Consider the following 14143-nt stretch of genomic DNA (forward strand, 5'->3'; position numbering starts at 1 on the left):
GTAGTTGAGATGCGTTTTAAAGGAAAGAGTGGCGTCAAGTATTACACCCAGGTACTTGAGCTCTTTTGATAGTCTCAGTGTGGTGGTACCAATCTTGATCTGAGGGGGTCTCCTCGGATCAAGGAAGCCCCTTAGGAGGATAGAATTAGTTTTTTCTTTGGAGATCCTGAGATTGTGCTTTTCGGTCCATTTCAGAAGAATTTGTAGGGCATGGTTTGCCTTTGTTTCAAGTTGAAGTCTGCTGTTTCCGGCGACCATAAGGATGAGGTCATCTGCGAAGACTTGCGAGGATGCTTCACCAATGTCCGTATTAAGGAGTTCATCCATTGTGATGTTCCACAGTATTGGTCCCAGTACAGAGCCCTGTGGGCAGCCTCTGTGTATTTGTCTTGTAAGCGTTCTATATGGGGTGTTTATCGTGATAAGTCTGTCAGACGGGTAGCTTTTTATTACGTTATATAAATTTTCTGGCATGCTGGTCTCCCGGAGCCGGGCCAGGACGCTTGGCCACCAGAGGGTGTCAAACACCCCGGCAAAGTCAACAGAGATAGCTAGGAAGTACTTTTGATCAGTGGCTGCTGCTTGCACCAAGAGATTTCTCAGGGCATCCACCGTTGACAGCCCCTGACGGAAGCCATACTGTTTTGGCGATGCCAGGTTTGCTTGAAGGTAGTGGTTTTGTATTCTAGTCAGGAGGAGTCTCTCAAGGAGTTTGCTACAAACAGAGAGCAGGGCTATTGGTCTGTAAGAGTTTGGTAGTTCCGGCGGCTTGTTAGCATTTTTGATAATTAGTTTTACGTTGGCCCTCTTCCACTCTTTGGGGAAGTTCCATTCCTGAGGCATAGATTATAGAGGTTTAGGAGTATGTCTGGGGCTATCTCAACAACCTTCAACACGATCTCCGGCTCCAGGAGATCCGGACCCGGGCATTTTTTTCCTTTGATACGGTATGCGGCTGCTTGGAGTTCTTCCAGAGCAAAAGCCCGTTCCTTTTCATCCGTTTGGTATTGGTCTTTCTCCTGGCACATCCGGAATTGTTCTGGCGTTTTGCGGGTCAGCATTTGGGTGAAAGGTTACGTCAAGGATATTGTTAACTGACGCCTCCCATGAGTTTGTGGCTCTGCCTTGTGAAGTCCTGGTAGCTGCCAACACCTCCCCTCTGGGGAGTTTGTTAGTGTTCACCTTGTAGACCATCCCCCAGGGGTCAGAGTTCCCTGTAGTTGTGACTAGATTCTCCCAAGATTGCTGTTTACTACGGCAGATAAGTGAGGTGTATAGATTTCTTGCCTCTTTGTAAATTTCGCATAGCGCATTTACCTCTGGGGCAGGCCAATGAGCGTCTGGCCCTCTGGAAGGCCTTCCTTTTATTTTGGACATCCTTTCGAAGGCTCTGAAGCTGAGAATTCCACCATGGAACTGTGCCTGGGGTGGGGTTTTTTCTTTTGATTGCAGCATTTGCCGCTTTGGTAATAACTGCAGTGACAGTTTCGTGCAGTAGGTCCGGGTCTAGTTGCGAGTCCATATCAGATTGTTTGGCATTTTTTTCCATAGTTAGAGTGTCTCTGAATACATTCCAATCAGCAGTGTGGAGTGCATATCTGTGAAGCATTCTTGTTGCTAGGTGGGGTCTCTGGTGGTCTCTGTTTAGTTGGAAGGTCAGGGCCCTGTGATCGGAGGTTGTCCAGGCATCCTGCACCTGCCAATCAGTTATGTTGCCTGCGATGTTTCTAGTTGCTAGTGAGACGTCTATTGTGGCTTCCCACCTGAGGTTACAAAAGGTTGGTAGGTGGTTTGGCTTGTTTAGTACAGTGATGGTTGATGTTGCAAGGAATTCTTCCAAGCGCTGCCTGTTCCTCGTTCCCTGTCTATCCGGAGTATGGCTGTACCAAGCCTGCGATCGACAGTTCACGTCAGCTCCTATTATTATTTTTTGATCACGGAGGATGCTGGTTACATTTTCCAGGTATCTAGTGGCAAAAGTTATGTCTTCGCCGGGTCGGCAATAGAGTGCAATCACATAGAATGCACCCAGTGCTGAAATAACATGGACACAGGCTGCCCAGGCTGTGCAGAGATGTGTGATTCTAGTGGCTGTGAGATCTGGGTTTCTAATCACTATTGCGGCCCAAGGGGTTTCATCTTCGGCTTGTATGACTTTGTAAGGGGATAACCCCTTACTTGCTTAACGACTGTGTATGGTTCTTGAAGTATAATGATATCTGTATTTTCGTTTTCTGCTTTTAGCCTAATCTGGTCAACCACTGCCCTGGCCCTCTGTGCATTGATTTGGAAAAATTTCACTATGCTGGTATTAAATTTTTTATGGTGTGCTGCCATAATCGGTTCTTGCTTGGGTTGTTGATGAGAATGCAACAAACAGTGACCATCGGTCTATATTATTTCATGTAAATGTGGGGGTATATAGTAAGACTTATTATATTAAAATTAATGAGCAGATGAGGTTTGCATATAAAAAGATAAATTGGGAAAAATTTAATGATTCCTTGCAATTGGTTTTTGGTAATGATAAATATCTGACTCTGAACACTATGAATGCCACAGAATATGCATTTTATATTCAAAGTGTACTTTTTGAAACTTTGAAGTATGCAGCTAGGCATAGGAAAGCCACAGATAAGCAAGTACCATGGTGGTCTGAACAACTGAAAATTTTAAGGCGAGATGTTTTTTCGGCCAGGAAGCAATTTCAAAAATATAGGTCTCGTGATATAGAAGAGGCTAACTATTATAAGGAAATATATAGGTCTAAAAGGAGGGAATATCATAGGGCTATTTATCAGCATAAGATAAGATCATGACAGAATTTGGTAAGAACTGCAGGAAACAGTAACCCTTGGGGACTACTGTATAAGTTGACCATTACTAAAAAGATAGAGCAGGATGTATTTCACACAGTAATAGTAGATGGTAGGGAAACAGTTAGTTGGGAGACAACTATTAAAGTTGTCATAGACAAACTGTTTCCCGAGGATTGTATAAGTAACAATACTCTTGAACAGTGTGAGATAAGAGCAGATAATAGAAATTATGTCAATGATGAGAATATCTCTCTTTTTACAGCAGAGGAGTTACTTGTAGTCAGTAAACAGATTGATAAGACTCTGGGGATTGATTTAATTGAGAACAACAGTATCAGTAAATTATTAGAGATATACCCTCCAGTTCTGCTTAATATGTATAACAAATGTCTATTGGAAGGCACATTTCCTGTTTTCTGGAAATGTGCTCTTCTGAAATTGTTGCCAAAACCAGGTAAAGAAAAAACAAGCCCCAGGAGCTTTCGACCAATATCGCTGTTACCTAACCTAGGCAAGTTGTTTGAGAGATTGATTTTCCAGCGATTAAGTGAATTCATGAATTTACGCCACATTGAGTTGCCATTTCAGTATGGTTTTAGAAAATCCAAATCTACTGAGGACGCGATTAATGATTTAGTGCTTTATGTTAAAAATGCAGACTGTAAATATGTTCTTGCTCTGTTCATTGACTTTGCAGGAGCTTTTGATTCAGTCTGGCACGAGAACATTCTTTACTCGTTAAGACAGCTCCATTGTCCAGGGAAAATATACCGGGTTGTAACAAGCTATTTAACTTCAAGGCAGATAATTGTAAGGGCACAGCATTTAACTTATAGGAAATTAGTGTCTAGGGGATGCCCACAAGGATCTGTGTTGGGTCTCCTATTTTGGAATTTGGTTCTGAACCAATGGCTTAAATTGAGACAAACAGTTTGCCATAAAATAGCATTTGCGGGTGATCTGCTTATCTGTGTGCCTGGTAACTCAAGAAGGGATATTGAAGAGAAGGCTGCAATGGTTCTTCAGAGTCTAAAGATATTGATGACTGGAATTTTGCCCAGTTTGCTCGGGCAAATTTCCATTTTCTGGAGGGTTGAGCTGGAGGAGCCTGTGCTATTAATAGGTTGCATACGATTGGGAAGTGATCACTACCCATTGGATCATTTAAAACATACCACTCTATAGTCGGGACCAGTAATGGAGAACAAATGGAGAGATCTATGGCTGAGGTATGTCCATTTGGGAGGTGTGTGTGTGTGTGTGTGTGTGTGTGTGTGTGTGTGTGTGTGTGTGTGTGTGTGTGTGTGTGTGTGTGTGTGTGTGAGGAACAGAAGTTGAAAGCTTTTCAACTTCTGTTCCTCTATGCAGCATATCAGCCTAGGGCCTTTTAAAAAATTTCCAAACTGATACTTTTTAATTAATTTTGATTGGAGCTGTATTACTTATGAAAATCAGCTGTACTTTCCCATGACTGGTACTACATTTACCGCATTGTCATAGCAACACGTTTTGACAAATGACTCAAGAGGATATCCAACTATGAAAAAATAATAATAAATAAATAAAATTCAAAAGGAGAGTGAAAAGCAGGCACGCAAAGAAAATGGAATTTATCGGATAACACTACTCTGCACTTTTAAAAAAATTCACTGATGTTTTCTCAGAAAAGGGTGTTTCTGAATCAATTTCTAATGCTGATTTAAAAAGTGACTTCTGTTTGTTTCCATCACATCAGGTTTCTTCAAAAAAGAAAATTTAATTTTGCACAAGGTTTTATTAATTTTGGCAGAATTTGTGCACTGAAATTATAACAAACTCTACTTTTACCGACTTTTATATTTAAATACATGTTGAAAACACCATTAAAAAGGAATGTGGAAAAAGTCCACTAAATTACTCGCCTCTCATTTTAGAAACTGATCTACAATTGGGTAAAATTTTTGCTTCTTTGATTTTCTTGCAGGTTCTTCTACTTTACAGTCTCTCTTCAGCATCTAGCAGTAGTTAGCAATCATGTTGACATTCTGAGTGACCAATCCACAAGTTCCAGTCATCATCTGAGAATTTAAAATTCTCCATTATAATACAATCTGATTTACTGGTCCATTCTATTTCTCTGTACAATTGTTCGTCGTACTTGTTAGAGTCATTAGACCTATTGACTTGGAATAGGCCTCATTAGGCCTATTCCAAGGCCTGATCACATTAGTCATTACTAATGTGATCATGTCCTGGAAGAGGAATGTAAAAAATTATGAGTTTATGGTTTATGGAAAATACACAGATTTCACAATACACTGAAAAGGCAAACTCCATACCTCATGGAGGTGCACCAGCTAATGCAGTGGTTTCCAAATGCAGATCTTTAAACTGCTGTATTCCCTAGAACAATACATTCTCCTGATTAGAAAATAAAATTTTTATAAATAACAAAGCTTGTCCCATTTACTGTAAATTGTTTAGTTTTTCTCTCTCTCAATTAGAGATAAAAAAAAAAAAAAAAGTACAATAAATCACTAATATGGTAATTGCACATAGGAAACTCACAAAAAGTAAACTTTTTCCTCTGAGGATAAAATGAGAATGAGCTACTTTGCAGTATACTGTATTTAGTTATAAATTATAAATTTTTTTGTAAACAACAGCACATGACATCTTTTGAAAGCTATGAAATCATGTGTAGAATTGTAAAAACTGCTAAAGGCATAATGCAAAGTATGCTCTGGAATACATTAATCACATAAGGCGGTGTACTTATTAGAAACAAAGCTTTTTTTTTTTTTTTCTCTGTAATATAATGGGAACACATACTTAAAGTTAAAATTTTACATTGCAGTTATTGGTCTGAAATCCCTTTCAAATCTCCTCCTTTTCTCCACCAACCAACTTTTCTTAACATTAATATGTCAGAATTTGTTTATTGAAAGAAGCTTATAATAATTGTGCTTTTCTGAAAATATCTGCAATATTAGACGTTGATACATTTTATTCTATAATTTAGCTTTGTTACTTTGTAGTATCAAATGGTGATAAGTTTTGTTTGTTTTCACTATTTAAATGAAAATAGTTTACTATACTAAGTAAGAATATCCACCCTTCGTAAAAGAGTTTGTGAAATTTTTTGGTAATTGCCACTGCCCCACTTTTCATTTCACGTCAAAAAGGGATTGTTTCCTCCCTGAAGCATAATTTGTTCAGAATGAAAGAAGGTGCAATCAATATTTTTAGTTACTTTTTATTTTTGCTTGTTTTAAGCTCTATTTATTTAACTTTAAAGTAAAATGCCTTATAACTTTTATGATAATTATTCTCTACTACATTTGAAAATGTTACACCCTTGTTTCATCAACACCCTGTATATTGAATTTGTCTATTTATTTTCATATATTTGTGTAATTAACTATGAATGAAAACAAGAAACTTGAATTTCATTTGATGAGTCACTGTAAACTTTATTTCATCTTAGGGATTTCTGCTTTCATCTCATTGTTTAGACCATAATGTTCAGCATATGTTTAATTTGTGGAAAGACATAATTGAAAGGTAAGTTAGTTTGACTAATAATGATTATGTAGAGGTAAAATTAGAATCTGTTTGTTCACAGAATGACTTTATTTTATGCATTACAATATACAATATACAATATATATAGGGCAATATATGAAAAGCAAAGTATGTAATTCTGATATGGTTACTAATAAAATGTATATACAGGTAGTTCCCCACTTTATGAGTTAATTCGTTCCTAGCACGTGCTCGTAAATGGGAATTATTTCCCATAGACATAATGTTAAAAATAGGGGTTACGTTCTCAACAATGAAATTGGTTAGATAATTAGTTTGTTTAAACAATGATTGATTTATCCAAAGAAATGAAAACATAGCCTGTAAAATCAAGCAAATTATAATAATAAAGAAATTATTTATGACTTACAAATATTAAAGAATGTTTATTCATCATCATCGACTAAATGCACACTCGTTGATCACTCATTATTGGCTCGGCACTCGTTGGTTTGTTGCACAAGGAGTCATCTTCTTCAGCAATGCTTCAAGAGGCGGCGTTTGTTTCCAAGATAATCTTCTCTTTTCTTTATAATAGCATGCATAATCATTTTTTAACAGAACGCACAAATTACAACTAACACGTGCATGGAGTAACAAGCTTACGAAGCTTAAAAAAAAAAACAATTCCAGCTATCGGTATTTTCGCAAATGCAGTAACATGCAGTTTACTACCCATTTATAATTGCTTGCAGTAACAGAAAAGCCCAATAACCTGGAAAGTGCGAATTGTTTTTATTGTTTTATGATCATGACCTCCAAAAATGTGTTTTAGAAAAATATCATAAAACTGTTCAAAATTTGTTCTTATAACAGAACATATAACGATGAAAGTGTAATGCATTTTAATGATTTCAATTGGTAACTAATACAATTTACACTATAAAAACAACCTTTTAGAGAGTTATATAACAAAAATTTCAGCTTCCAAGGTTGGGGAACAAATTACCACAAAACAATGTGTTTTTGGGTTCAGATGGCATCTCTGTAACGAATTAATATCGTAAACCGGAGTGTGCTGTATTGTATAGCTACGCGCATGGTTTGAAATGCGGTACTATATTTATGAATGTTTAACATTCATTTTTTGCAGTTAATGTTCATATTTTCGATTTTGTTGATAGTTGATACTTCAAAAAAAAAAAAAAAAACTTGTAAACCTGGGAACTCATAAATCAGGAACTGCCTGTATTGCAGTTATGAAACTTAAGTTGAAAAATGGACTTTGTTCTTTCTTGGCATACCATTTTATTGTTAATTTAGAATTTGCATTAACTATGGGTTAAAAGTGAAATTGCATGATGATTTTCTTGGTTAGCCTGTCTTTATGAGACAAGCCAGTCTGCAAACTTATAATATACAAGTTTTATATTTCTAATTAGTTCAGTTGACTTTTAAGTTGCTCATGAAGGGCCTACAGCTAAACTCAGAACATATGGCACTCTAAATTTCAACCTACTGTTAATATAAATTCAAACAATAAATTTCTGTGCCAAGAATGCTAATATAAATTCAGTAAATTCAGACAATACATTTCTGTGTCGAGAATGCAGTAAAGTGTGTTTTTCAACCAAAAACTGCTTACCTAAGTACAAATGCATTATAGGTGGCAGTGAATTGTCTACTTGTCTGTAATGAGATGAATAGAGGATTCACTAACTTATTAGTTGATACATCATTTAATAAAGGCACTATTTCAAATGAAGATAACATTTTCTATCAGGACAGCAAGCAGGACAGAAAATTGCTAGCAAGGTTAATAAAACATTTGGGGAAAACACTTCTCCTCCTTTACATATAACAAGAACATTTATTAACTTGAATTTACATTTAAATTTAAGTTGTTTAAAATAAAACAACCTTATATTAGGATTTCTCCCTTAATTTTCATTAGAAATTAAGCACTGTGCAAAAATTAATTGCATAGATACACTTATATGTTTGTAATGAAGCCACATGTTGTTCCTGAAAAACTTTTGGGTGGCTTTACCACAAACACTCGCTCTACATCCCCCTAAGGCATTTTGATACTCCCTCCCCAAATGTTGCCCAAATCCTGCCTACGCCTTTTCTGTCTCAGTGCTTGCTTTGTGGCTTACCTTGGTAAAAAAATTTTATCTTCTTTTGGAAACAGTTTCATCATTAATTGTTGTAGCATAGCCACTTGTCACTCATTTGGAGAGTCTAGTTTGGATCCCACTGGAGGCTAGAGCTCTAAAATTCTCTTCAGTCAGGTCTGTAGTTAGCCAGACTCTGGTGGAGGGAGTAGGATAATATGTTTTTTAGTTTTGCTTTGGATATTCTTCTCAGTATAGAGGAATTGAGGATAATAGTTTCATAGCTGCCAGCTCTGGATGTATGATTGGGGAATTTTTTGACTTAATGTATTTCTCTTTTTTCCTTTCTTTTTTGAAAAATAAATATTACAATTGTAATTTTTTCTTAATTTTATTAGCCATGATAAATATTTAGAATAGTTTGCCATGATTGCGAAGTTAGCTATATATATATATACAATGCAATCTTTATTCTGCAAGTTTTCTTTTCCATTGCAGCAGATACGATACAGTACAGTGATGATACTCTCTCAATTTAGAAAACAATAAAGGTTAAAAAAAGAACTTGAAGTTTATTAAAAACTAATAGAATTAAAAATTTATTTTCAGAGAAAATTAAAATTAAATTAATCATTTTCAATTTCTAACTTGTATTGTTGATAGAGTCTAAAAATACAAGCCAAACACTGCCCTCTCCTGTCAGTAACTTAATAACGTCTCCTTCCTTATCAATCACACTTCCAAAAGACCAGTGCAGAGACAGTATGTGTTGGACGTCAAAAGAGGTTGATGTGGTAAAACTATACTAAGGTGTTTTATGCATACAATTTGAAAAAAAAAACACATGCAAACACACATTAGTGCAAGTTCACATATTTCATTGAGTTAATTTATATGCAGATACAATTCAGTGTATTACAACTTCAAATATTAAATGCAACATAGCAGAAGCTGAATGACTTTGACACATAAGTTTCTCTTACTTCTCAATATCAATGAAAGTAGATAAATAGGTATTTTGTAGATCAGTTCTGTCGATTTCACTGTGAAAACCTACCAGATGCTATTATGAAAGAAAGAATTCATGTACAATGGTCCTTGGTCAGGGAACTGTCAAGTGTGCAGGAAGCATGAAATAGAACAAGTTATCCCAGGTAATTCTTGGCATTTTAATAATTCCTTATTGTAATGCTGAGTGTCAGAATATTCAACCAGGGGGACTGGATTCTGATCGTCTCTTTCTGATGAAGTTTTGAAAATGGTCTTGACAGCCTGTAAGCAACAGTGCCATTGTTATAAAGAAAACTGACTCAAAATTGCTGACGGTGTGCAAAGTCTACTACAGTATCCTTCTTGAAGTAGTCATAAACAGTCCATGTTTAACAGCCAGCCAAACAAGATTGAAATTAATTTGATTGTGAAATTGTTTTGCTCTTTTGAGCCTTGGAGAAGCCAAAGTCTTCCATTAATGATGGAAGAAACAAAGGTTGGTAGCAGCATTTAATGAAGATCCTGATATGTGAGAGACTGCTCTCGGTGAATGTTGGCCAGGAGGCAAGGCAAAATTTGACTAAAATGGATTGCATTCTTAAATCTTGTGTTAAAATTGATTGACATATCCCATAAAAAAATACAAATTTTACTAGCAACTTTGCAGATAGTTAAAATGTCAATCCCTGTTTATCAGGTCATGAATTGTAGTAATAGGTCAGGAATTGTAGTAATAGTCAGCACAAATATCACCAGCAATGGACTGTAGGTTGCCAATAAAAGGTACATTTGTAATATGAATCTTTATACTTTTCTGTATAAAAATAATTGGTTGTTCATTTGGTGCTGCCATGAAAAGCTGATGAATCACATGTGCTTCATATATTGTTACCAAAGTGATGGTGCATGCAATGAATTTTCTCATATGTAGTTTGCATAATTACTTATTCTGCATGTCAAATTGTAAAAGGCAACATGTAGACCACTATAGTATGGCACTTCTTCCAGATAACAGTGGACACTTTCTATGCGGACAATTTTGCTATTCAACACGGCAGTTATTTGCAAGTTGTTTGAGGAAGCATGACAACCAGGTGCAGCATCACCCATTATCTCCATGTCATCGGATCTCAATATCCTTAGAAAATTTATGGGATGTCTGCGAACATGGTATATAAAGGGTGCCTCAAAAATACACGGCATAACTTCAGGAATGAGTTATATGTAGACAATAAAAATATTTTATATCAACATAGTTTCGGAAATGCTTGGTTTCCGAGTTATTAACCAGAATGTCTTATCTCCCGCAGGTGATTTCCTTCATCATAAGGTACTGACAGAATCTGGTAGTTTTCCATTCCGACCATGTACTCAAATCAGGAGCAAGCGGATATGCACTTTATGTATGGTTTGGCGAGTGGCAATACTCTGGAGGCTTGTCGTTTGTACCACGAAAGGTTCCCAGAACGAAGATGTCCAGACAGGAAAAAGTTTGAAGGTATCCATCGCCGCCTTTGTGAACATCAGACCTTTACACCTCATGCTGCTGACAGAGGATGACCAAGATCTACGACTCCTGAAGTAGAGGAGGAGATTTTGGATGTTGTGCATGCCGCTCCTGGAATCAGTACACGCAGAATAGCAATGCAACTGGCTGTTCAACATTCGACTATTTGGAAAGTGTTGCGAGAACACCAACTGTATCCTTACCATCTGCAACGGGTACAGGCCTTGTCACCAGCAGATTACCCTGCACGAGTAATGTTCTGCCAGTGGTTCTTGCAGCAGTGTGGTACAACTCCTCACTTTCCTGCCCTAGTGATATTCACAGATGAAGCACAGTTCACACAAGACGGAATCCAAAACTTTCATAATCAGCAAGTATGGGTTGAGGAAAACCCACATGCAATTCTTCCATTGCATCACCAACAGCGGTTCAGCCTCAACATCTGGGTGGGTGTTTTTGGTGATAAGTTATTTGGGCCCCATGTACTTCCAAACAAAAAAACAGGGCATGCATACAGAAACTTTCTGGAAAACAACCTGCCTGATTTCTTGGACGACACGCCACTGATCATTCGTCAACAAGCACACTTCATGCATGATGGCGCTCCCACACATTTCAGCCACCTAGCCTGCAATTACCTGAATCGAAGGTTTCCTGGTCGGTGGATAGGTAGAGGTGGACCAACCGCCTGGCCTCCACACTCACCTGATTTAAACCCACTGGATTTCTTCTTTTGGGGCCATTTAAAGTCATTGGTGTATTCAACTCCGGTAGCTGATGTGGAAACTCTCCGCAATCGAATTTTGGCAGGTTGTGAGACAATACGAGACATGCCAGGAATTTGGCATCGTCTTCGTGAGTCCTTGAGACATCAATGTGAAGCCTGTATTCAGGCAGAAGGTGGACATTTTGAACAATTACTATAAGGTGATGTGAACAGTTAAGTGTCATAGACGGACCTTCAAAACTCGGAAACCAAGCATTTCCAGAACTATGTGATATAAAATATTTTTATTGTCTACATATGAGGAACTCGTTCCTGAAGTTATGCTGTGTATTTTTGAGACACCCTGTATAGTTAAAGAATCCTTTGCCTTTGACTACATTCAGGACTCTAAGACTGTAGAAGTGAGGTGTTATGTTTGAGATGTTCCTGGATAGCTCTTTCATCTGATCACCAGTTTCAAATTAAGGACTTCTCTTCTTGAACCTTTTGAAATCTGCTTAATCATTTAGCCCACTGCCATTTAAGCAAACAAGCAAAACTTTCTCCCTCTCTCTCCCGTGTGTCAGACTCGTGAAAAGTATAGCAAAAAGAAACAGATTTTATTTTGAAATATTGTTTTTCTATAAAAATATATACAGTCGGACCTCTCTTTAACGAACTTCCATATAGCGAACTTTTTTGATTTCCCCTTGGTAATTACATTGAAAGTAGTTTCTGTATAACGAACTGATTTTGAGAGACCTGGGTACACATTGTTTGCACCTCTAGCCTTTAGGCAATAGAGCTGATGCTGTAGAAAGCACAAATTAAGAGCTAAAACATTTTACAATTTAATGGTGCCTGTAAAACCCTGCAGGAGGAAACTGGCCAACCACGGTGCAGGATAGAAAAAGATGGAAGGTTCTGGGAGAGGCCTTTGCCCAGGACCCTGGGTGTGCCAAGCCCATACTCACCAGATGTGAGCCCCTGGGGATACCGAGAAGTCCTGCTGGTCAGCTGTCCACAGCCATTGGCAAAGATTAAGGCATATTCCCAATGCCGGCATTGGCTCTGGTCAACCTATTTTCTCCCCTAAGAATCCTATTAGAGAATTAGGAGAGAGTGATCTTCCTTTATCTCTGAAATTCATCTGTTGTTTCGAAGAAATGAATTATCCACACTTTCACTAAATTTCACCTGTCTGTTTACATGGTAGCTACAAGTGGTCCCTAATTTCAGCTTTGTTTTAACTGCTGTGAAAGTAACCTTACAGTGTCTAAGAGGAAATCCTTGAGTGTAGTGTGAAAAAGTGGAAGTGCTTAATAGTGTAGATAGGAGCATTAAAAAAAGAAAAAGAAATTGCTTTAAAATTTGGTATTCCTGCCAGTAGTGTGTTAACCATTTTGAAAAAATGTTTCGATTTTCAAACTATTTGAGGAAACGGGACCCAGTACGAAGCATACAAAATTATGCCTTTGGGAAAATGTAGATGAAGCAGTTTTTAAGTGGATGAAGTTGATTTCAGACCAAAACATGCCAATATCAGGGCTGTTAATAAAAGAAAAGGCTATGGAGTATGCATCTTTTCAGGGGCACAAAGCATTTCGAGCCAGTTCTGGTTGGCTAGACGAATTTAAAGAGCATCATGGCTTATTCAAAAAAGTTATTTCTGATGAAAGTGGAGTTGCAATTGAAGAAGAAACCATTTCTTCCCATTGGAAAGAAGCAGTTTTGAAAAAAATTGTAGGCAATTACTAGTCCAAAGACATTTTTTGGTGGAACAGACTTCCACAACAAAAACGAAGGAATTTGGTGAAATGGGAGGGGTTTGTTTTTTTTTTTTTTTTTTTTTTTTGACTGATGCTGCATAAGCTTGCTTTCTTGCATGATATGCCTATACTAATGCTAATATTCAATGTTGATGAAACAGGTCTATTTTTTAAATGTTTGATGAACAAAACACTGACTTTTAAAGGTGATAATATTTGTAGGTGGTAAAATAGTAAAGAGAGAATTACACTCTTGGTTGCAAATACGGCTGGTAATGATAAACTGAAGCTTTTGGTAATAGGGAAAAGTAAATAATCTCTATGTTTCAAAGGAGTAAAGTCGTTAGAGTTGGACTACAACAAAAAATCTTGAATGATAAGCAAAATTTTTGAGCAGTGGATTTTAAATTTCAATAGAAAGATGAACAAATAAAACAGAAAAATCATATTGATTGTTAACAACTGCCCTGCCCACCTTCACTCAGTAATTTTGAAACTTACAAGTGTGAAGCTTGTTTTCTTCCTTCTGAATAATTCGTCTTAGCAGCCAGTGCCAAATTTACATATAAGCTAAACAAGCTGTAGCTTAGTGCCTCACATTCCAAGAGACCTTGCTCCCTCTAAAAATATCCTTTTTTAATATTGTCACAGGCGAACAGTAAGGGAGAAGGGCCACAACAAGTTTAAATCCAGCCATGACTGCAGACAATAGACCAAGGCATTACAAGAAT

At 37.1% G+C, this 14143-nt stretch overlaps 1 protein-coding gene across 4 annotated transcripts in view; it reads left to right on the top strand.

Annotated features, from left to right (window-relative positions):
* Positions 1-14143, top strand: part of LOC150089770 (presequence protease, mitochondrial) — a 284476-nt gene that overhangs the window by 198146 nt on the left and 72187 nt on the right. For all 4 annotated transcript variants that reach the window (XM_090389648.1, XM_090389649.1, XM_090389650.1 and 1 more), the window contains exon 18: positions 6286-6362. In XM_090389648.1, coding sequence (XP_090245774.1) covers positions 6286-6362 — 77 coding nt within the window. The remainder of the gene's footprint in view (positions 1-6285; positions 6363-14143) is intronic.

Source organism: Mastigoproctus giganteus, chromosome 2 (genome assembly GCF_048544385.1).
Source record: "Mastigoproctus giganteus isolate SK-2022 chromosome 2, ASM4854438v1, whole genome shotgun sequence".
Lineage (NCBI taxonomy): Eukaryota > Metazoa > Arthropoda > Arachnida > Uropygi > Thelyphonidae > Mastigoproctus > Mastigoproctus giganteus.